Source organism: Cetorhinus maximus, chromosome 19 (assembly GCF_964194155.1).
Source record: "Cetorhinus maximus chromosome 19, sCetMax3.hap1.1, whole genome shotgun sequence".
In the NCBI taxonomy this organism is placed as follows: Eukaryota; Metazoa; Chordata; class Chondrichthyes; order Lamniformes; family Cetorhinidae; genus Cetorhinus; species Cetorhinus maximus.
Window position 1 is genome coordinate 10,054,192 of NC_135897.1, and position 23,076 is coordinate 10,077,267.

The window sequence follows — 23,076 nt, forward strand, 5'->3', positions numbered from 1 at the left end:
ACGTCATTTTACACGTCTGCGAGCAGGGTAGCCTTTAAACCAAATTCAAATTCTCAAACTGTCCACAGTGGGATGTGAACCTGCATTACTAGCCAAATAAGACAATCACTTCACTACAGCACTAGTCACTGGAATTCTTGTTAGTGAGCGTTGTCCATGCTATATGGTGTGCTCTGTCAAATGCTCAGCGGAGATCCCCACTGCCCTCTCGCTGGTCAGGTCACACTCACTGCACAAGGTGGCTGGGACTCAGCAAACCACAGCATCATTGCAAAATGCACACGTGTGTTGGGTTGTTCAAATCCAACCTTTAAGAATCAAGTAATGCCAGGGGTAGTGCCAATACCTGATGGGGTGCGGACCACAAGAGGCCCCGCAGCGGGCGGGCTCAACAGCTCCGTCGAGATGTCGGTGTCTGACCAGTCATCATCGTCGCTCATGGTCGCCTTGCTCTGCTTTGGCTTTGATTGAATGACACGGACCTGGGCGGCATCTTTGACCCCTACGCTGGTAACATAAGCACTGTCCACAACTGAGTCATCGTCAGAAGAGAATGGGGGGGTGCTGCAGAAACATTATGGGATAGATGGGGGTGAGGGGTGTAGAGGAAAGAAAGCCACAGGAATTATGAGTTGCAAAACATGTTGTAGAGATCGCCACACAACGGAGCCACCGGCCAAATTTCCGTTGAGGGCCACAGTCAGGAAACCAAAGATTACAGGAACTTTCTCTCCTATTCAGCCACCCAGCTAATGTCTGACTTCAGTCATGCCAAGTGGAGGTCAGGCATTTCCCCACAGCAGCAGATGACAAAGACCAACAGTTCCACTAACATTTTTCTTTTGAACACTAAACTGGCAGGTTCCGACTGGTAATGGGCCTGTACCCCCAGAAGCAGCCCATTATCCACCAGCAAAGGGCCAGAGTCCACCAGCAAACTCACCTGCTTTTTGTCGAATGCTGTCCTGGGGCTGGATTTTACGATGCCCCGTCAAACATGTTTTGAGGAGGGGACACATAAAATATGTAGCCTGGTTAGGCCGCCACCTTCTCTGACACACCCCCACCCTGATCCAGTCCCCGTAATAAGGGGGATTGGGTAAGGTGCCCACTAGTCCACCTGCCCTTAGGCTTACTGAGGCCCTTAACAGCCCAATTAAGTGGCAATTAAAGTCCTTAATATGCCTCAACTGCCATAATGTGCCGAGCGACAGAAGGCGGGCGAGAGTGGGAAGGCCGTCTTTTCTCGCCAAGGTTGGTGAAACAACAGGAAGGAAGGAGGGTATATCCTTTTGGGGGTGCCTGTGTGGATCATGGGCACCCCTCCCAGAGATCAAACATCCACCCCCCCCCCCACCCCCCCAGCCACTCTTTCTGCCTCCCCGCCTGGCCTCCAAAACCCTCCCATGGGTGCCTGATCCTTGCCTGCTCAAAAAAGCCCGACTTACCTGGGTCCAGTTTCCATGACACTTCTCCCCGGGGCCTCCCTGCACGGAAGTCCAACCCTCAGCTTGTTAAGGCTGCCCGCAGCGTATTATTGCCGTGGGGTGGCCTTTTTTTAAAGGTGGTCGGAAATCTTCAAATGGTGTTGGGAGGGGGGCATTATGACCACCCCACCCCCCACCACCCCCCTCTCCCCTCCCCACCTTCCCATCATATCCAGCCCCTGGAAGTTTTAGCTCTGCCTGAGAGGGTAGCTGAAACCTCGGTTTAACAGCTCATCTGGAAATGGCAAAATTCCCTCAGTGCTCCAATCTCTGGAACAGGGCATGAACCCACCACCTCCTGACTCAGACATAAAAGTTCTCCCAACCGAATGAGATCTGACACTGTACTGAACTACCTGCTCTGAATTGTGCTAACAAGCTCTGACGAATGACCCCTAACCACCACCCCATAGCCCAACAACACAAACGCCCTATTGAAGCAGCCTGCGATCAGACTGGAGTTGTACCTGGCACTGGGCATGGTAGAGCGGGTAGGGCTGACCATTCGATGCCGCGGAGCCGGTTTGGGTCCCTCGATCTGGTAAAGCTTCGGCTCGATCACTCGAGATGGCTTCGATGCCACAGTTTGTGGCCCCTTGCTTTTGAGGGCTGCTTTCTGTGGCGTGCTGGTGTGTCTCCGTACTGTAATTAAAGGAGCAGAGCGGATTATTCATAGGAATGGGAGCGGGTCATTCAACCCCTCCAGCCTGTTAGAGGTCCTGTGGATTAGGAGCAGGAGTAGGCCATTCGGCCCTTCGAGCCTGCTCCACCATTCAATAAGATCATGGCTGATCTGATTGTGACCTTAACTCCACTTTCCTGTCTGCCCCCCACCCACAACCCTTTGATTCCCTCGACAATCAAAAATCTGTTTAACTCAGTCTTGAATATATTCAATGATCCAGCCTCCGTTGCTCTCTAGAGTACAGAATTCGAAAGACTAACAGCCCCATGAGAGGAGGCTCCTCATCTCCATTTTAAATGGGAGATTCCATATTTTTAAAGTGAGCCCCTAGATTGCCCCATAAGAGGAAACACCCTCTCCGCATCTACCCTGTCAAGTCCGCTCAGAATCTTATTTGTTTCAATAAGATCACCTCTCACTCTTCTAAACTTCAAAGTATATCGGCCCAACTTGCTCAACCTTTTCCTCATAAGACAACTACTTCATCACAGAAATCAGCCTAATGAACCTCCTCTGGCTGCTTCCAATGCAAATATGTCCCACCTTATGTAAGGTGACCAAAACCGTACTCCAATGCCCTGAATACAGTTTGGGCAAGACTTCCCTACTTTTATACTCCACCCCCCTTGCAAAAAAGGCCAACATTCTGTTTGCCTTCTTAATTATTCGCTGTACCTGCATGCTGACTTTTGTGATTCATGTACAAGGGCACCCAGATCCCTCTGTACCGCAGCATTCTGCAGTCTCTCTCCATTTCAATGAATGGTGGAGGCACAGCGGTATTGTCACAGGACTAGTATTTCAGAGGCCCAGGTCAATGCTCTGGGGACCTAGGTTCGATTCCCGCCATGGTAGATGGTGAAATTTGAATTCAATAAAAATCTGGAATTAAAAGTCTGACACTGACCATGAAAACCATTGCCGATTGTCACAAAAATCCATCTGGTTCACTAATGTCCTATAGGGAAGGAAATTACCTGGCCTGGCCTACAAGTGACCCCAGACCCACAGCAAAGTGGTTGACTCTTAAATGCCCTCTGAACAAGGGCAATTAGCGATGGGCAATAAATACTGGCCTAGGCAGCAACACCCACATCTCATAAACGAATAAGAAAATTCTTCCTGCCAAAATGGCTGGCTTCACATTTTCCCACATTATACTCCATCTGCCAGCTTTTTGCCCACTCACTTTAACCAACCTATGTCCCTTAGGTACCCCTTGGTTCAAACATGAACAAAACAGCTTAACTCCAGGGGTGAGGTGAGAGTGACTGCCCTTGATATCTAGGCAGTGTTTGACAGAGTGTGGCATCAAGGAGCACTAGCAAAACTGGAGTCAATGGGAATCAGGGGGAAAGCTCTCCACTAGTTGGAGTCATAACTAGCACAAAGGAAGATACAGACATAGAGTCTACAGCCCATTAAAGCTGCGACGGTCAAACAAGTACCTAACTATTCTAATCCTATTTTCCAGCACTAGGCCCATGGCCTTGTCTGCCATAGCATCGCAAGTGCACATCCAAATACTTCTTAAATGTTATGAGGGTTTCTGCCTCTACCACCCTTTCAGGCAGTGAGTTCCAGATTCCCAATACCCTCTGGGTGAAAAAATTCTTCCTCACATCCCTCTAAACGTCCTGCCCCTTACCTTAAATCCATGCCCCCTGGTTATTGATCCCTCCACCAAGGGGAAAAGTTCCTTCCTGTCTACCCTATCTATACCCCTCATAATTTTATACACCTCAATCATGACCCCCCTCACTCTCCTCTGCTCCAGGGAAAATAACCCGTCTATCCAATCTCTCCTCATAACTAAAACTCTCCAGCCCAGGCAACATCCTGGTACATCTCCTCTGCACTCTCCCTAGTGCAATCACATCCTTCCTATAATGCGGATTCCAGAACTGCACGTAATACTCTAGCTGTGGCCTAACCAGCGTTTTATACAGTTCCAGCATAACCTCCCTGCTCTTATATTCTATACCTCAGCTAATAAAGGCAAGTATCCCATATGCCTTCTTAACCACCTTATATACTTGTCCCACTACCTTAAGGGACCGGCGGACAGGCACACCAAGGTCCCTCTGATCTTCGATACTACCATTGATTGTATATTCCCGTGCCTTGTTTGTCCTGCCCAAGTGCATCACCTCACACTTACCTGGATTAAATCCCATTTGCCACTGATCAGCCCATCTGACCAGCCCATCTATATCCTCCTATAATCTAAGGCACAGCAAGGAATCCAACACCGATCCCTGTGGAATCCCACTGGACACAGGCATCCAGTCACAAAACACCTCTCGACCATCACCCTCTGCTTCCTGCCACTCAGCCAGTTCTGGATCCAATTTGCCAAATTGCCTTGGATCCCATGGGCTCTTACCTTCATTATCAGTCTCCCATATGGGACCTTATCAAAAACCTTGCGGAAGTCCAAGTAGACAACGTCAAATGCATTGTCTTCATTTACACACCTGGTTACCTCTTTGAAAAATTCAATCAAATTGGTCAGGCATGACGTCCCCTTAACAAAACCATGCTGACTGTCCTTGATTAATCCCTGCCTCTCCAAGTGTAGAGTAATTCTGTCCCTCAGAATTGCTTCCAATAGTTTCCCCTTTCCCCACCACTGAGGTTACACTGACTGGCCTATAGTTCCCTGGTTTATCCCTTCCTCCCTTCTTGAATAACGGTACCATATTGGCTGTCCTCTAGTCCTGTGGCCAGAGAGGTATTGAAAATTATTGCCAGCGCCCCTGCTATCTCCTCCCTTGCCTCACTCAACAGCCTGGGGTACATTTCATCCAGGCCTGAAGATTTATCTACTTTTAAGCCTGCCAGACCAATTAGAACCGCCTCCCTTTCGATGCTAATTTCTTTAATTATATCAGTCCTTCTGCCTGATTTCCATGCCCATGTCGTCCCTCTCACTTGTGAACACCAACACAAAGTATTCATTTAGAACCCTACCTATGTCTTCTGGCTCCACACACAAATTATCACTATGGTCCTTAATGGGCCCTCCTCTTTCCCTAGTTATCCTCTTACTCCTAATGTACTTGTAAAATAACTTTGGATTTTCCTTTATTTTACCTGCCAATGTTTTTTCATGCCCCCTTTTTGCTCTCCTAATTTCCTTTTTAAGTTCCCCCCTACACATTCTATACTCCTCTAGGGCTTCCACTGTTTTGAGCCCTCAGTATCTGCCATAAGCCTCCCTTTTTCTCTTTATCCAATCCTGTATATCCCACGGCATCCAGGGTTCCCTGGATTTGTTGGTCCCACCCTTTGTCCTTACTGGAATATGTTGGCCCTGTACTCTCCCTATTTCCTTCTTGAATGAGACCCACTGCTCTGACGCAGATTTACCTAAAAGTAGCTATTCCCAGTCCACTCTGGTCAAATCATATCTGATCTTATTAAAATTGGCCTTCCCCCAATTTAGAACTCTGATTTCTGGCCCATCTTTGTCCTTTTCCATAACAACCTTGAATTTAACAGAGTTATGATCACTATCTTCAAAATGCTCCCCGACTGATACCTCTACCACTTGCCCGGCTTCATTCCCTAAAATTAAGTCCAGGACCGCCCCCTCTCTTGTAGGGCCTTCTACATACTGGCTTAAAAAGCTGTGCTGGATGCATGTTAAGAATCCCACTCCCTCTAAACCTATCACATTATGACTAACCCAGTTAATGATGGGAAGTTGAAATCCCCCACTATTGCTACCTTATTATTTTTACACTTCTCCGAAATTTGCCTACATATCTGCTCTTCCATTTCTCTCCGACTGTTTGGGGGCCAATAGTACACTCCCAGCAATGTGATTGCTCCTCTTTTGCTTTTCAGTTCTACCCATATGGCTTCATTTGAGGAGCGTTCTAAGATGTCATCCCTCCTTACTGCTGTAATTGATTCCTTAATCAATATTGCGATACCGCCTCCTTTTTTACTTCCTTCCCTGTCTCGCCTGAAGACCCTATATCCTGGAACATTGAGCTGCCAATCCTGCCCCTCTCTCAACCATGTCTCTGTGACAGCAATGACATCATACTTCCATGTGTTAATTTGTGCCCTCAACTCATCTACCTTATTTGTCAGACTCCTTGCATTAAGATGGCTTTGGTTGTAGGAGGTCAATCATCTCAGCTCCAGGACATCACTGCAGGATTTCCTCAGGGTCGTGTCCTTGGCCCAACCATCTTCAGCTGCTTCATCAATGACCTTCCTTCCATCATAAGGTCAGAAGTGGGGATGTTCGCTGATGATTGCATGATGTTCAGCATCATTTGCGACACCTCAAATACTGAAGCAATCCATGTCCAAATGCAGCAAGTCCCTGGACAATATCCAGGCTTGGGCTGACAAGTGGCAAATAACATTCGCGACACACAAGTGCCAGGCAATGACCGTCTCCAACAAGAGAGAATCTAACCATTGCCCCTTGACATTCAATGGGATTACCATCACTGAATCCCACACCATCAACATCCTAGGGTTTACTATTGACCAGAAACTAAACCGGACTAGCCATATAAATACTATGACTACAAGAACAGGTCAGAGGCTATGAATCCTGTGGCAAGTAACTCACATCCTGACTCCCCAAAGCCTGTCTGTCACCTACAAAGCACAAGTAAGGAGTGTGATGGAATACTTGCCACCTGCTTGGATGAGTGCGGCTCCAACAAACTCAAGAAGCTTAACACCATCCAGGACAAAGCAGCCCACTTGATTGGCACCCCACAAGCATTCACTCCCTCTACCACTGACGCACAGTAGCATCAGTGTGTACCAACTACAAGATGCACTTCAGAAACTCACCAACGTTCCTTAGGCAGCACCTTCCAAACACATGACCACTACCATCTAGAAGGACAAGGGCAGCAGATGCATGGGAACATCACCAACCTGGAAGTTCCCCTCCAAGCCACTCACCATCCTGACTTGGAAATATATCACCGTTCCTTCATTGTTGCTGGGTCAAAATCCTGGAACTCCCTCCCTAACAGCACTGTGGGTGTACCTACACCACATGGACTGCAGCGGTTCAAGGAGACAGTTCACCACCACCTTCTCAAGGGCAATTAGGGATGGGCAATAAATGCTGGCCCAGCCAGTGAAGCCACATCCCATGAGTGAATAATAAAAACTGACTCTTTGTAGCCTCCTCACAACTTGCTTTCCTATCTATCTTCATATCATCAACAAATTTGGCTACAATACAGTTGGTCCCTTAATCCAAGTCATTAATATAGATGGTGAATAGTTGAGGCCCCAGTGCTTATCCCTGTGACACTCCACTAGTTACAGTTTGCCTGAAAATAACCCATTTATCCCGATTCCCTCCTGTCAGCTAGCCAGTCCACTATCCATGCTAATATATCACCCCCAATACCATAACCTCATATATAAAAGCAAAATAGTGTGGATGCTGGAAATTGGAAATAAAAACATAAAATGCTGGAAAAACTGAGCAGATCTGGCAGCGTTTGTGGAGGGAGAAACAAAGTTAATGTTTCAAGTCCATATGACCCTTCTTCAAACCATAACCTCCTACCTTGTGCAGTAACCTTTTATGTGGCACCCTATCGAATACCTTCGGTCATTCAGTTAGGTCTTGGCTGATCTGTATCTTAACTCCATTTACTCAGACTTGCTCCATATCCCAATACCTTTGTCCAATAAGAATCTACTGATCTCAGTTCTGATTGTTCCAACTGACCCCTAGCATTAATAGCTTTTTGGGAGAGAGAGTTTCAGGTTTCCACTACCCTCTGTGTAAAGAAGTGATTCCTGACATCACCCCAGGATGGCCTGGCTCTAATTTTAAGGTCATGCCCCCTTATTCTGGAACCCCCTCAACCAGAGGAAATAATTTCTCTCTGTCGATCCAATCAGCCCCTTGAATCACGCTGAACCCCTCGATCAGATAGAGTCATTGCAATACAGGAGGCCATTTGGCCCCTCGATCGCCCCTTCATCTAGTTTACTCAGGGGAATACAAGGCTAGTCTATGCAAACAACCCTCGCAACTCAAGCCTTTTATCATTGCCCCTGTATCATTCTGATCAGAGATGTTTTTAACCTTTTTGTGTTAATAAATTGCAAGTTTAAATCCCATCTACCTCCTGTAGGTGATGATGTTAGCCACAGTGTAGAACTCATCCAGTTCTCTTGTGAACTGTTCCAACAAATCCATACTCACCACTGGAGTTGACAACTTGTTCCACAGATCCATAACCATCTGTGTGAAAGAAAACCTCCCGACATTTAACCTAGTCCTCCACTTGTGTAGCTTAGAGTCCTGCCCCTTGTGTGCTCTAGCCTATCTAACTTAAATGATCTGCCCACACAGAAACAGTCGAGTCCCTACTCCTTTGTAAATACTTTAATTAAATCTCCAAGAACACAACAGCGCTTCCACTTAGAAGCTCTCCGTGATTCGCCATCGAACCTGCAATGTCCGTGTGGATCGGCTTCTAATCTTACCTTTACCCCACTGCAGTCACTCAGCCTCCATTTCCTCAGTTGTTATTGCTCCCAAGATCCCTTCCCTCCAAGGGGGACAATGCGCTGTGTGACAGAGGGCTGACTGCCTTCCCTCCACAATCATCACTTCCACTTAGTCAGAAGCCAGTTGCAAGCTCCCTCAAATTAAAAAGAAAATCACTTAAAGGGCCAGTGCAGGTGCATGAAAGGGGCCTGATAGTACATGGGATCTGCACAAATATACAGATTGGAACGGTGCACGGGCAGATAAACTGCTCAACAGCAGCCGGGGCAAAAACAGTGTTTCAGCTGCACAGTTTTCATTCTTTGATGTTTACCGGCCAGATCCCCTTACCAACCTCCCCCAAAAGTAGGCCGTCCTGTTCAAAACTGAGTGTGTGGTCATCCTGAGCACGGCACAAACTGGCATGAAAAAGAACTCACCTCCCATAGATGCTGTCTTGCGCCTCTTGGGTGGTCACTCCTTGACCAGACCCTCCTGAAGCCTGGATGGCCAATACCGTTTAACGCCCTGCGTGAATGTGTGTATTTTATATTTAAAAATCTAACAATTCCTTATGTCAGCAATTTAAGATCCAAAGAGTGACGCTCTTGCTTTCGTTCCATAAAGGGGGAGACTTGCCCGAGATTTCAGGTTGTAAACAGAACTCAGCACAGCTGATCCAGGCAAGATCTTCGCTTTGGTCAGGGCCAGTGTTAGAGAGGAGGAGGTTAGGAGAGGGAGAGGTTAGGAGAGGGAGAGTTCAGCAGAATGTGGTCACTCGGGTGGTAATCGAGACATGGAGTAACTTCCCAGGAAAGAACATCCCATCCCGAGGAGAGATTAAGGGACAGGACAGGAAGTATGTGGGTCGGGAGTGATTGATGGGAAGAGGGTCAGCTGGCTGGGCCTGGGTATGTCACAAAGTCGCGCCATTACCTGTTCGAGGTGGAGGGGAAGTGTAGCCTTCACTGCGCTGCTTCTCTTTGATCTTCTCAACCACGACCTTCGCAAAGCGCTTCCGAAGGCTGGCAAACTCGTGGAAGTGCCTGGCTTTGCCCTCACGCTGTTTCCCCACCGTCAAACTCAGGCTCTTCAGCGTCTGGGCAGGGATTCCCTTCGAGCCCTGCAACAAAATCCACAATACCTATTAAAGCCTGGCTGGGTGACCGGCTGGAGGGAGGATTGGGGAGAGGTGACCGCTTATCCTAAACTCCCAGTGGGACACCGATACCGTCAGGGATAATGCAATTACCCTTTGTTCACACAGTGTTGAGAAAATGCACAGGGTTATATATTCCACTCAGGTAAAGAAGTTAGCATGTGTAGTTGGCACCCATTATATACAGTGTGAATCCAGCCTGAACCACACTGCAAACATCAAACCCACAGCCTCTATCACCTAGAAGGACAAGGGTCGCAGGAGAATGGGAACCCTCACCAACTCCAACTACCCTCCAATGTCACACACCATCACGACTTCAAAGCACTGTGGGGTGCCTTTAACAGGTGAATTGCAGCACTTCAAGAAGAAAGTCCAACCATCACATTCAGAGGGCAATTAGAGATGGGCATTAACTGTTGCCCATGCCAGCGATGCCCACATCCAAAGAGGTTGCTGCAGTGAGTGGTCACTCCTCTGTCAGTGTGGAGGCGTGAGGGAATCTGGCACTGCTGCCTGCTGCCCTGGGTTACAGAGAGGATTGGTGGCGATGCACTGCTGGGAGATGGCTGGGTAGAGGCTGAGGACCTTGACTCCCAAAATGTCCAGGGCTCCAGCACAAATGCAGAGAGTGGCGGGCAGGGGAGGTGCAGGGCGTGGTGGAGAGAAAGACCACGTGGGCGCAAAAGACAGCACAAAGACTTTTATTTTAAAAAACCAACCATGGGACCGGGGTTTTGGTCCGAAGAGAGTGACCAAGTGACTGTCCTTTTTTTTTGGCAGCGAGACAAGTGAGTCCATGTGAACAGTTTTCAGTCCAGAGCTGAGGAGGCAGCAGAAGGTTGCTAACTCCATACAGCTGTGGTGCTGTCATTAGCCCCTGCAGCTGGAGCCCAGAGAAAACCAGGAGCACTGGCTGCTCAGTGAAACTGGATTGGGGTTCAGGGAAAACCAGGAGCACTGGCTGCTCAGTGAAACTGGATTGGGGTTCAGGGAAAACCAGGAGCACTGGCTGCTCAGTGAAACTGGATTGGGGCCCAGAGAAAACCAGGAGCACTGGCTGCTCAGTGAAACTGGAGAGATTGGGGTTCAGAGAAGCCCAGGTGCAGCTGTCAGCTCAATGAAACTGAAGTGAAGCTGGGGGCAAAGGGAATCCCACGAGCAGTGATGTTCTGCTCAGTGAAGTTCGAGGGCTGGAATCACGCTGGGGTGCAGCCCTGCGATTCCAGTGAGGCGCCGTCTCAGCAGAAGAGATTGAGCAGCCCGGTGGGGGGTGGGGTGACAAGCAGTTGTTGGGGGCTGTCTGAATTGGAGCTGCTGTTGAGGGAAAGCGGAGGCCATATCCTCGAAAGAGAGGAGTGGAAATCCCTCGTGGGAAAGACAGGATTTTGGTGACTCAGTGATCACTGACGTCTGGGTAGGTTGCAGAGAAATTCGTGGGATCTGGCTTGGTTGCGCCTGCTATGTGTGCAGTTTGTAGTTTTTGTTTGACCACAGTTTGCCTGTTAACTCATGTTTGTCTCTTGTTAATTCTGGATGTCGGGAGTACAAGATAGTGTTGACTGTTTGCTTTGCAGATTTTGTATAGTAAAAGTTATCCTGTTTGCTTAAAACTGTGGAAACCTGCGGCTGGGAATTCAGTACCTGCGAATTCAAATTTTGTCAACTCTACAGCAGAAGTTACTGGTCCCTAACCGGACCGTTACAGAGGGGAAATGGCGGGGTTAGCCCCAATACTCAGTTGTTACCGCACTAGTAATTCAGGGGCCTGCACTAATCGTTCAGAGAAGGTGAGTTCAAATCCCACCAGGAGCATTTGGATCCCGTGTTTTTAAAATCTGGAAATTAAAAAGCTGGTCTCAATGAAAGTTACCATGGAGCTGTCGGCTTATCATAAAAATACAACTGGTTCATTAGTGTCTTTTAGGGAAGGAAATCTGCTGCCCTTACCCAGTCTGGCCTACATGTGACTCCAGTCCCACATCAATGTGGTTGATTCTTAACTACCCTCTGAAAAAGCCTGAGTTAACCGGCCTCGGTTCCTAATAATCACCCACAGCATCCCAGGCTGGGGAGGGGGATAAGTACAGCATCGTGTTGAAGGACTATTTGGCAATGGATGGCATCACAGCCAGGTCCAATCCCCAACACCAACTCTGCCCATAAAGCACACACTTTCCAGCAGGGGTCACTGGGTCGTGGTGGTGTGCAGGGATCCTGCTGGATCATTTTAACCCCATCACTCCCAAACCCGATCAGCCGGTCCACATTGAAATTAGCGCAGCCACTGATGAAGCCTAGGCCACGTGCTATGCCGGACAGAGCAGCACAATCGATGACAGAGCCATTGCTCAGGTGCAGAACCTTCCAGAAGCATTTAACAGGGGGAAACGCGCTATGGAATCCTACAGCGCAGAATATAGCCAGTGAATGCAGCAAGAAGGTTGCATTCATTTTCTTTGTGAGCAGACAGCAAACAAAGTTGATAGGAGCACAAACCAAAGGACAACTCTCAAGCCTATGGAATGCAGATGGTGCCCAGCTCTTAAAGGGCCAGTGCTTGTCATGATTCTTTGCTTTTCCACCCTCCTTCCTGGAGGGGGCAATGGGCTTTATTGCAAGTAGGGAAGCCTTGCTACAATTATATGGGGCATTGGTAAGACCACACCCGGAATACTGTGTACAGTTTTGATCTCCTTACTTAAGGAAGGATATACTTGCATTGGAAGCTGTTCAGAGGAGGTTCCTAGGCTGATTCCTGGGGTGACGGGGTTTTCTTACGAGCAATGGTTGAGCCGATACTCATTGGAGTTTAGAAGAATGAGAGTGATCTTATTGCAACATAAGATTCTGATGGGGCTTGACAAGGCAGATGCTGAGAGAAGGCTTCGTCTTGTGGGGGAATCTAGAACACTCGGGGGCACAGTTTAAAAATAAAGGGTCTCCCATTTAATTTGGAGAAGAGGAGAATTTTTTTTCTCTCCGAGGGTTGTCAGTTTTTGGAATTCTCTACCTCAAAGTGCAGTAGAGGCCGGGTCATTGAATATATTTAAGGCCGAGTTAGATAGATTTTGATTGACAAGGGGAGTCAAGGGTTACGGGGGACAGACAGGAAAGTGGAGCTAAGGCCGGAATCAGATCAGCCATGATCTTATTGAATGACGGAGCAGGCTCAAGGGGCTGTTCTTGCTCCTATTTCTAATGATCTTTCGGCAACAAATTGGAGGTTAAAGGAACAAGAAAGAACAGGAAATTGCTGATTCCTTACAGGTATAGAGAGGATCAGAGATCCTCAACAGCTGGAGAGGGTTAAATGGCAGATTGGCCCTGCTGCACTCCCAGTCCCTCCGTCCAGCCATTGGCTCCACGCACGGTGCGGTGGAGGGGTGGCTGCACGAGCTTTAACCCCTCGCCTTCCGCAGCTGCATCTTGCACAAACCCAGCTGCTCTCGAGTAGTTTGTGATTTTTACAACCAGCCCCGAGGTTTGAAGGAAGGGAAAGAAAGGAAAAAGGGTGGACATCCTGGGCTAGCCTCAGCACCCTGAGCTAGGAACAGGCATCCTACTGAAGGACGTTCCCCCATCATGCACTGCCACCAGAGGCAGAAAGCGGACCTTCCTGGTAAGGAAGTGAATTTGGCCTGTGTCTTTTTACAGACTGGGTATGAATGGGAACCAAAGCAACAGTATGCAACTTATCAGAAAAGGACAATAATTAATTCCCCAGCCTCTAAACAAATAATGAACTTCAAAGATTGTTCTTTGAAAGGAATTTTATTAACCTTGCTTAGTAGGAAGGAATAGGGTCAGTACTGTCTTCTGCACTTTACCCACTCACATTGCTGCCTATTCCCCAGTCCCTGTATCCACCTGTTCTCATCTGTACCTTTTTTAGACCCATGCTCTCCAACTTCTCCTCCAGTGTCTCTTCCAGGATGGGGCGAAACTGTTTGATGAATTTTGGGTTCTGTCTCAAGGTGTCTAGAAGCTGCTGTTTCCGGTCCAAAGAACTCTCCAAATCTGCAGGATAATTATTGACAAAATAAGTAAGAGAGACACTGAGTGCGCAAGGTGGAGGGAGGGAGAGCGCGAGGCAGAGGGAGGGAGAACGCGAGGCGGAGGGAGGGAGAGCGCGAGGCAGAGGGAGGGAGAGCGCGAGGCAGAGGGAGGGAGAGCGCGAGGCAGAGGGAGGGAGAACGTGAGGCAGAGGGAGGGAGAACGTGAGGCAGAGGGAGGGAGAGCGCGAGGCAGAGGGAGGGGGAGCGCGAGGCAGAGGGTGGGGGAGCGCGAGGCAGAGGGAGAGCGCGAGGCAGAGGGAGGGAGAGCGCAAGGCAGAGGGAGGGAGAGCGCGAGGCAGAGGGAGGGAGAGCACGAGGCAGAGGGAGGGAGAGCGCGAGGCAGAGGGAGGGAGAGCGCGAGGCAGAGGGAGGGAGAGCGCGAGGCAGAGGGAGGGAGAACGTGAGGCAGAGGGAGGGAGAACGTGAGGCAGAGGGAGGGAGAGCACGAGGCAGAGGGAGGGAGAACGTGAGGCAGAGGGAGGGAGAGCGCGAGGCAGAGGGAGGGAGAGCGCGAGGCAGAGGGAGGGAGAGCGCGAGGCAGAGGGAGGGGGAGCGCGAGGCAGAGGGTGGGGGAGCGCGAGGCAGAGGGAGAGCGCGAGGCAGAGGGAGGGAGAGCGTGAGGCAGAGGGAGGGAGAGCGCGAGGCAGAGGGAGGGAGAGCGCGAGGCAGAGGGAGGGAGAGCGCGAGGCAGAGGGAGGGAGAGCGCGAGGCAGAGGGAGGGAGAGCGCGAGGCAGAGGGAGGGAGAACACGAGGCAGAGGGAGGGAGAACACGAGGCAGAGGGAGAACACGAGGCAGAGGGAGGGAGAGCGTGAGGCAGAGGGAGGGAGAGCGCGAGGCAGAGGGAGGGAGAGCGCGAGGCAGAGGGAGGGAGAGCACGAGGCAGAGGGAGGGAGAACGCGAGGCAGAGGGAGGGAGAGCGCGAGGCAGAGGGAGGGAGAGCACGAGGCAGAGGGAGGGAGAACGCGAGGCAGAGGGAGGGAGAGCGCGAGGCAGAGGGAGGGAGAACACGAGGCAGAGGGAGGGAGAACACGAGGCAGAGGGAGAACACGAGGCAGAGGGAGGGAGAGCGTGAGGCAGAGGGAGGGAGAGCGCGAGGCAGAGGGAGGGAGAACGCGAGGCAGAGGGAGGGAGAGCGCGAGGCAGAGGGAGGGAGAACGCGAGGCAGAGGGAGGGAGAACGCGAGGCAGAGGGAGGGAGAACGCGAGGCAGAGGGAGGGAGAGCGCGAGGCAGAGGGAGGGAGAGCGCGAGGCAGAGGGAGGGAGAGCGCGAGGCAGAGGGAGGGAGAGTGCGAGGCAGAGGGAGGGAGAGCGCGAGGCAGAGGGAGGGAAAGCGCGAGGCAGAGGGAGGGAGAGCGCAAGGCAGAGCAAGAGAGTACGAGACAGAAAGAGGATGAGAAGAAGAGGGAGAGTTCGGGACAGAGGGAGAGAGAGCACAAGAGGAGGATGAGAGTGTGGGGCAAAGGAAGAGAGAGCACAAGAGATGGTGAGAGTTTGAGTGAAGGATAAAGAAATGTAGAGAGCAGGAGAGAGAGAGAGAGAACACGGCAATTTCTATGTTTAGTTTTGATGAAAATGCATCCCCATATTTATTTAAGAATCAATCATTTTGATATTCCCCCACTCAGTTACATCCCGTCCTCTGCTGAAGGCACTAGCTGTTGTGGGTGAAAGGCTGGTGAGGGAGGGTACATAGCTCCACAGAAGAGGTGCCCTCCGCTACCTGACTCCAGTGTCGAATGTGTTGGCCAGCTAATCCACTGAGAGGCAGCACAGTCAAACCCAATCCTGCCTTCTCACTGCAGCCACTTGCATGCTCTGTCCACCAGGGGTCAGTGAACAGCTGTCAGAAACAAAGAGGCTATTTTTTGCTGGACTGAGGCAGATTACTGCTCTGTCCAAGATCAACTAAAACTCAGGCTGGGGCTGGAGCCCGGGATCTCCCTGGGTCTGCATGGAGCAATGTCACACCTGGAAAACAGGATTCTGAACAATCTCTCACTCAGCTTGAAAGGGATATGTGAAAATCCCATCTTTGATAGGGCCGGTTCTCAGGGCTTAGTTTCATTGGTTTTGGTGAATGAAATTTGCTTGTAACTTACCATCATCTTCCTCAGATTCCAAATCTTGACTCTCAGAAACTGGAAAGCAAATAACATTTTCCACAAATCATATAGTGCAGGTTACTCCACTATTTGCCCATTAACCTCCATTTGTCCTCAACATGACAACCTACATGAGGAACTTGAGACATGACATAAACAAGAAACCTATCAACCAACCGTAAGGTTCACTGTGTATAGGTGAGTCTAAATGCTGGACTGCAGACTCCCCTTTGCTTTGACCCCAAGAGGAGTTTCTAACACATATCAGCTCCATTACCAAGTCCACCTACTTCCACCTCCATAACATCGTCCAACTCCACTCCCGCCTCTGATCAACTGCAGCTGAAACCTTCACTTATGTTATAGAGGTGGAAGGAGGAGGTTTTTTTAGAATGAGTCGTTTAACCACAAGTCTGTCTGTCCTCTCAGCTAGATGTAAAAGATACCATGTACTTAAATATTTCTGTAAAGAGAGACATGTTTCTGAAGCTTTCACTCTTGCACTCATCAGGACAAATGCAAGAATGCCAAATTTCAAACAATCACAACAATTTATCCTACAATATACTATACTATCTATACTATACTATCTATATTATACTATCTATACTATACTATCTATACTATACTATACTATCTATACTATACTATCTATACTATCTATACTATACTATCTATACTATACTATCTATACTATACTATCTATACTATACTTCTCCCTGTCGTATAATATTCAAGCTCTGTTCACTACCAAATGACCGTATAGATACCATGTGCTATTCCAAGAATATCAGGGAAGCTCTCCGCCCACTGATGTCCTGGCCAATATTTATCCATCAATCAACACCATTGAAGAAAGATGATCTGGTCGTTTATGTCATAGAACCATAGACCGGTTACAGCACAAAAGGTGGCACTTTGGCCCAGCGTGTCCGTGATGGCTTTTTGCAAGAGCGACTCACCTAGTCCCACTCCCCCGCCTTCTCCCCGCAGCCCTGCAAATCTTTATTCTTCAGATAATGATCCAACTCCCTTTTGAAAGCCACAACTGGCCCTGCCTCCACCACACTCTCAGGCAGCACATTCCAGATCCTAACCACTCGCTGTGGGGGAAAGGTTTTCAAGTCGCTGTTGCTCCTTTCACCAATCGCCTTAAATCAGTGTCCTCTGGGTTCTAGATCCTTCCACCAATGGGAGCAGTTTCGCCCTATCTATTTCATTTCAGTTTGTGAGATCTTGCTGTGTGCAATTTGGCCATCACATTTTCTATATCATAGAAGAGACTACACTTCAAAAGTACTTCACTGGGAGGTTGTGAAAGGTACTACATGAATGCAAGACTTCCTTTCCTCCCATCTTTGCCACCCATCTTCTACCCTCCATAAAGCTGAAGTCTGCTGACTGTTCACTAACTCTCACCCAGTCCTCCTGCTGCTTACCCAGGATAACCAACTGAATCAATGAACCACATCCCACAACAACCAAAGACAGCCATTACGATTCTCATCACCAAAAATCAACTGATCGAAGGTTTCAGCTGAAAGTTTAACCAAATCAATTTAACTACAGCCACTTAAGATTTCATCTTCCAATCAAAATCCTCAGGCTTGACCAGGGCAAGCGCTGAGCCCCTGGTAGACACGAGACTCAATTAGGAACAGGTCCAGTCAGTGGTATCACTTCTGGAGTCCGCTCATTCCCAGATAAAAATATATAATTTCGGCTGTGATTAGCGAGTTAATAAAATTAATAAACTGTTAAAAATAAGAGAAAACCCGATATCTTCTGTAAAAAAAAATACTCAGTGCCTACACTTCTGCTAATCCAGATATTTAAAAGAGTCTTGTCTCCAAATTGTATATTGCACAATGCTCACTAGGTGGTGCAGCACAACAAGGAAATGATGAATAAACTGGCCACTGTTCCAATATCCAGCTAATCTGATTCGAGTTCCCAGTGCCGTCACTGTCTGAAGCCCTTCTCACAACGGTGGTTAGTAGCATAGGATTCTCTGGCTGGGAGAGGTCACAGAGTGACAGTGATAGATTAACTGATATTAATTTCCAGTCAGTAACACGGGGTGCTGGGGGAAGGGGTTACAGTGCAAGGCAGCTGGATTAATATCAGCTGAGGTACAGTTTATGACACAGAGGGGAGAGGCTACTGAGTGACAGTGTGAGGGAGCTGGATTAACAACAGCACAGATACAGACAGTAACACAGGGTGCTGGGGGGAGAGGGGTTACTGAGTGACAGTGTGAGGGAGCTGGATTAACATCAGTAGAGATACAGTCAGTAACACAGGGTGCTGGGGGGAGAGGGGTTACTGAGTGACAGTGTGAGGGAGCTGGATTAACATCAGTAGAGATACAGTCAGTAACACAGGGTGCTGGGGGGAGAGGGGTTACTGAGTGACAGTGTGAGGGAGCTGGATTAACATCAGTAGAGATACAGTCAGTAACACAGGGTGCTGGGGGGAGAGGGGTTACTGAGTGACAGTGTGAGGGAGCTGGATTAACATCAGTAGAGATACAGTCAGTAACACAGGGTGCTGGGGGAGAGGGGTTACTGAGTGACAGTGTGAGGGAGCTGGATTAATATCAGTAGAGATACAGTCAGTAACACAGGGTGCTGGGGGGAGAGGGGTTACTGAGTGACAGTGTGAGGGAGCTGGATTAACATCAGCACAGATACAGTCAGTAACACAGGGATGTGGGGGGAGGGGTTACTGAGTGACAGTGTGAGGGAGCTGGATTAACATCAGTAGAGATACAGTCAGTAACACAGGGTGCTGGGGGAGAGGGGTTACTGAGTGACAGTGTGAGGGAGCTGGATTAACATCAGTAGAGATACAGTCAGTAACACAGGGTGCTGTGGGGAGAGGGGTTACTGAGTGACAGTGTGAGGGAGCTGGATTAACATCAGTAGAGATACAGTCAGTAACACAGGGTGCTGGGGGAGAGGGGTTACTGAGTGACAGTGTGAGGGAGCTGGATTAACATCAGTAGAGATACAGTCAGTAACACAGGGTGCTGGGGGAGAGGGGTTACTGAGTGACAGTGTGAGGGAGCTGGATTAACATCAGTAGAGATACAGTCAGTAACACAGGGTGCTGGGGGGAGAGGGGTTACTGAGTGACAGTGTGAGGGAGCTGGATTAACATCAGTAGAGATACAGTCAGTAACACAGGGTGCTGGGGGGAGAGGGGTTACTGAGTGACAGTGTGAGGGAGCTGGATTAACATCAGTAGAGATACAGTCAGTAACACAGGGCGCTGGGGGGAGAGGGGTTACTGAGTGACAGTGTGAGGGAGCTGGATTAACATCAATAGAGATACAGTCAGTAATTAATAGTATGGGGGAGCTGGATTATCAACAAGTATGAGGGGATATTATGTTATTAGGTGTGTTTTATAAATAACCAAACAGTGGGAAGGAGATAGAGGAGCAGATTCTCAAGGATATTACTGAAAGATGCAAAAATTCTAATGATAATGTGAAACTTCAATTACCACAATATTGAATGAGACAGTGATTGTGTTAAGGATAGAGAAGGGGATGGATTTCTGAAGGGTGCTCAGGCAAATTTTCTTGATCAGTATGTTTTCTGTCTAACTAGGAAGGAGATATTGCTGGATCTAGTCCTGGGGAATTAACTGGGTTCAGTGCAGAACATAACAGTGGAGAGCATCTTGCCAATAGTGATCATAGTATAATAAGTTTTAGATTAGTTACTAAGAACATGGAGCAATCTAGAATAAAATACTTAACTTGGGTTAATTTCAGCAAATTGAGGAGGAATCTGGCCCGGGTAAATTAGAGTCGAAAACTGGCAGACAGAAATAAAACCCAAACATTGGGCAGCCTTTGAAGAGGAAAATGTTAAGGTGTAGTCTAGGTCCATTCCCATACAGGGAAAAAGGAGGACAAGGAGAGTCAGAGCTCCCTGGATGACAAAGAAGTTAGACAGTGGATTGAGTTTACAAGGGGATGTCTGGCAGATGTCAGGTTGATCACACAGGGGAGATTCAGGTTAAATATAAAAAATACAGAGGAAAGGTAAATCAGGAAATAAGAGGGGCAAAGAGACAGCACGAGATTAGATTGGTGGCTAAGATAACAGGGAATCCAAAGATCTTCTGTTGACAGATTAACAGTGAAAGGGTTGCCAGTGGAGTGCTAAGACTCATTGGGCACCATAATGGAGATCTATCAATGGAGGCAGAAGGCTTGGTTGAGGTACTAAATGAGTTCAATGTATCAATGTCTACCAAGGAAGAGGAATTTTCTAGAGCTATGGTAACAACAAGGATACCAAAAACTGGGTGAGATAAAGAGAAGGTAAAAGAAAGATTAGCAGCACCTTAAGTGGATAAATCACTCTGTGCAGATGGGATGCATCCCGGAATGCTGAGGGAAGTAAGGGTGGAAATTGCGGAGGATGTGGCCATAATCCTCCAGTCCTCCTCAGATACACGGGAGGTGCCAGAGGACTGGAGAATTGTTGCAGCCTTGTTCAAACAAAGTGAAGAAGGATAAAGCTGGCAGTTACAGGCCAGTTAGTTTAATGTCAGTGATAGGGGAGCTTTTAGAAACAAAAATCCAGGGCAAAACGAACAGCCACTTGGACAATCACAGACTGATAAAATAAAAGGCAGCACAGATTGTTAAGGAGGAATTGTGTTTGATTAACTTGAGCTTTTCGTTGAGGTAATAGGGAGGATGGATAGGGGCAGTGCAGTTGATGTTATGGATCTGGGCTTTCAAAAAGGTGTTCGATAAAGTGCCGCGTAATAGGCTTGTTGACAAAACTGAAGGGACGTTAGGAGCACGGTTACAAAATTGGTTGAAGGGTAGAAAACAGAGCTATGGTGAGTGACTTCTTTTTCATACTGGAGGTGGGTAATACAGTGGTGTTTCCCAGGGTTTAGTACAAGGACTGCTGCTGTTTTTGATGTACATCAATGGCTTGGGACTTGGGGTTACAGCGCACAATTTCAAAATTTGAAGATGGCATGAGAATTGGAGGTACAGTAAAACAGGGAGGAAGAGAGCAATAGACTTCAAGAGGACATAACAGGCCAGTAGAATGGTTAGACATACGGCAGATAAAATTCAACACAGAAAAGTATGAAACACATTTTGGCATGAAGATTGAGAGAGGCAATACAAGATAAATAGGACAATTTTAAATGGGGTGGAAGAGCAGAGAGAGCTGGGGGTTTTTGTGCGCAAACCTTTGAAGGTGGAAGGGCAGGTTAACAAAGCATTTGGAACCCTGAGCTTTATAATAGAGACATGGAGTACAAAAGCAATCAAGTTATGCTAAAACATTGTAAAACACTAACTTGGCCCCAGCTGGAAGAGTGTGCCCAATTCTGGGAACCACACTTTAGAAAGGACATGAAGGCTTTGGAAAGTAGGCAGAAGAGATTTACTAGTTCCAGGGATGAGGGAATTCCAGTTTTGTGGATAGACTCAAGAAGCTGGGCTGTTCTTAGAGCAGATAAGGCTACGAGGTATTTGATAGACATGTTTAAAAACCACAATTGGCTTTAGTAAAGTAAATAAAGAAAAAACTGTTTCCAACGGTTGATAATCAGAGGATACAGATTTAAGGTAACTGGCAAAAGAACCAGAGGTGACCTGAGGAAAACTGCTGTACCAATAAGCGGTTAGGATTTGGAATGTACTGCCTGACAGGGTAGTGGACACAGATTTAACAATAGCCTTCAAAGGGGAATTGGATAAATACCCAAGGAAGAAGAAATTTCAGGAATATGGGGAATCAGAGGAGCGGGACTAACTAAATCATTCTTCAAAAAAGCTGGCACAGACTGAGTGGGACAAATGGCCTCTCTGCTGTACAACTATATGATACACATGGACTAAAACACAGTTACATCCACAGACACAGACCCCACAGGATGATGCACACATTTCAATGGGAGGCACCCAGATTGGAGGATCGGACACAGAGCTAACACGCTTGCCTCCCAGAGCTAACCTTCCCTCAGTCCACACTGAGGCCTGGGATTTACAAGTTCAAGGCTCAGATAGAGTAATAGACAGAGACACAGTTAGAGAAAAAGGGTTCTTACCTTGAACTGGTCTAGAGGAAAGTTTCTTGATCTGAAATAAAACAATGCGGGGAGATCACGACTAGGGGCTGGGTAAGCCTGCATTTCAGCAGTAACAAAATATATTCCAACAAAAATTGCTCTTTGTGATGCCCACAGTTACTAGCCCTGTACGAAACTTACACGATGGCCACATTTGCAAAATTGCTTAGAGAGAGCGCTAGATGAACAATCAAAATAACTCCACAATAGGAAGGTTTACACTGTGTCTAACCTGTGATCTGTCTGCCCTGCAAGTGCTTGATGGAATAGTGTAAGGGGAGTTTTATTTTGTATCTAACCTGCTTTGTTCCTGACCTGGGAGTGTTTAATGGAACAGTGTAGAGGGAGCTTTACTCTTAATCTAACCCCATGCTGTACCAGTCCTGGGGGTGTTTGATGGGGACAGTGTAGAGGGAGCTGTACTCTGTATCTAACCCCGTGCTGTACCTGTCCTGGGAATGTTTGATTGGATAGTGTAGAGGGAGCTTTACTCTGTATCTAACCCCATGCTGTACCTGTCCTGGGAATATTTGATGGGGACAGTGTAGAGGGAGCTGTACTCTGTATCTAACCCCGTGCTGTACCTGTCCTGAATGTGTTGAAGGGACAGTGTACAGGGAGATATACTCTGAATCTAACCTGTGCTCTGCCTGTCTTGTGAGTGTTTGATAATGACAGTGTGGTCGGAGATCTACTCTGATCTGGAAGGCTCAGGATCTTCGAATCACACAGCGCCAAAGGTGATAATTTGGTCGATTGTGATTTGCTCGATTGCGCCTGTATAGGTGCTCTGAAGGAGGAGATCTCCAATTAATCTCACTCCACTGTTTTTCCCCTAGCCCTACATTTTATTCTCAACTATTTATCCAATTCCCTTTGAAAGTTACTATTAAATCTTCCACCCTTTCAGGCAGTGCATTCCAGATAATATGTCTGTGCATTAAAATAAATTCTCGCCTCCCCA

At 48.0% G+C, this 23,076-nt stretch overlaps 1 protein-coding gene across 2 annotated transcripts in view; it reads right to left on the minus strand.

Moving 5' to 3' along the window:
* Window positions 1–23,076, minus strand: part of dzip1l (DAZ interacting zinc finger protein 1-like) — a 128,501-nt gene that overhangs the window by 71,397 nt on the left and 34,028 nt on the right. For both annotated transcript variants that reach the window (XM_078563462.1, XM_078563459.1), the window contains 6 exons: window positions 22,092–22,122; window positions 15,990–16,028; window positions 13,717–13,850; window positions 9,608–9,794; window positions 1,955–2,129; window positions 347–564 (listed from right to left, as the gene is read on the minus strand). In XM_078563462.1, the coding sequence (XP_078419588.1) occupies window positions 347–564; window positions 1,955–2,129; window positions 9,608–9,794; window positions 13,717–13,850; window positions 15,990–16,028; window positions 22,092–22,122 (784 nt within the window). The remainder of the gene's footprint in view (window positions 1–346; window positions 565–1,954; window positions 2,130–9,607; window positions 9,795–13,716; window positions 13,851–15,989; window positions 16,029–22,091; window positions 22,123–23,076) is intronic.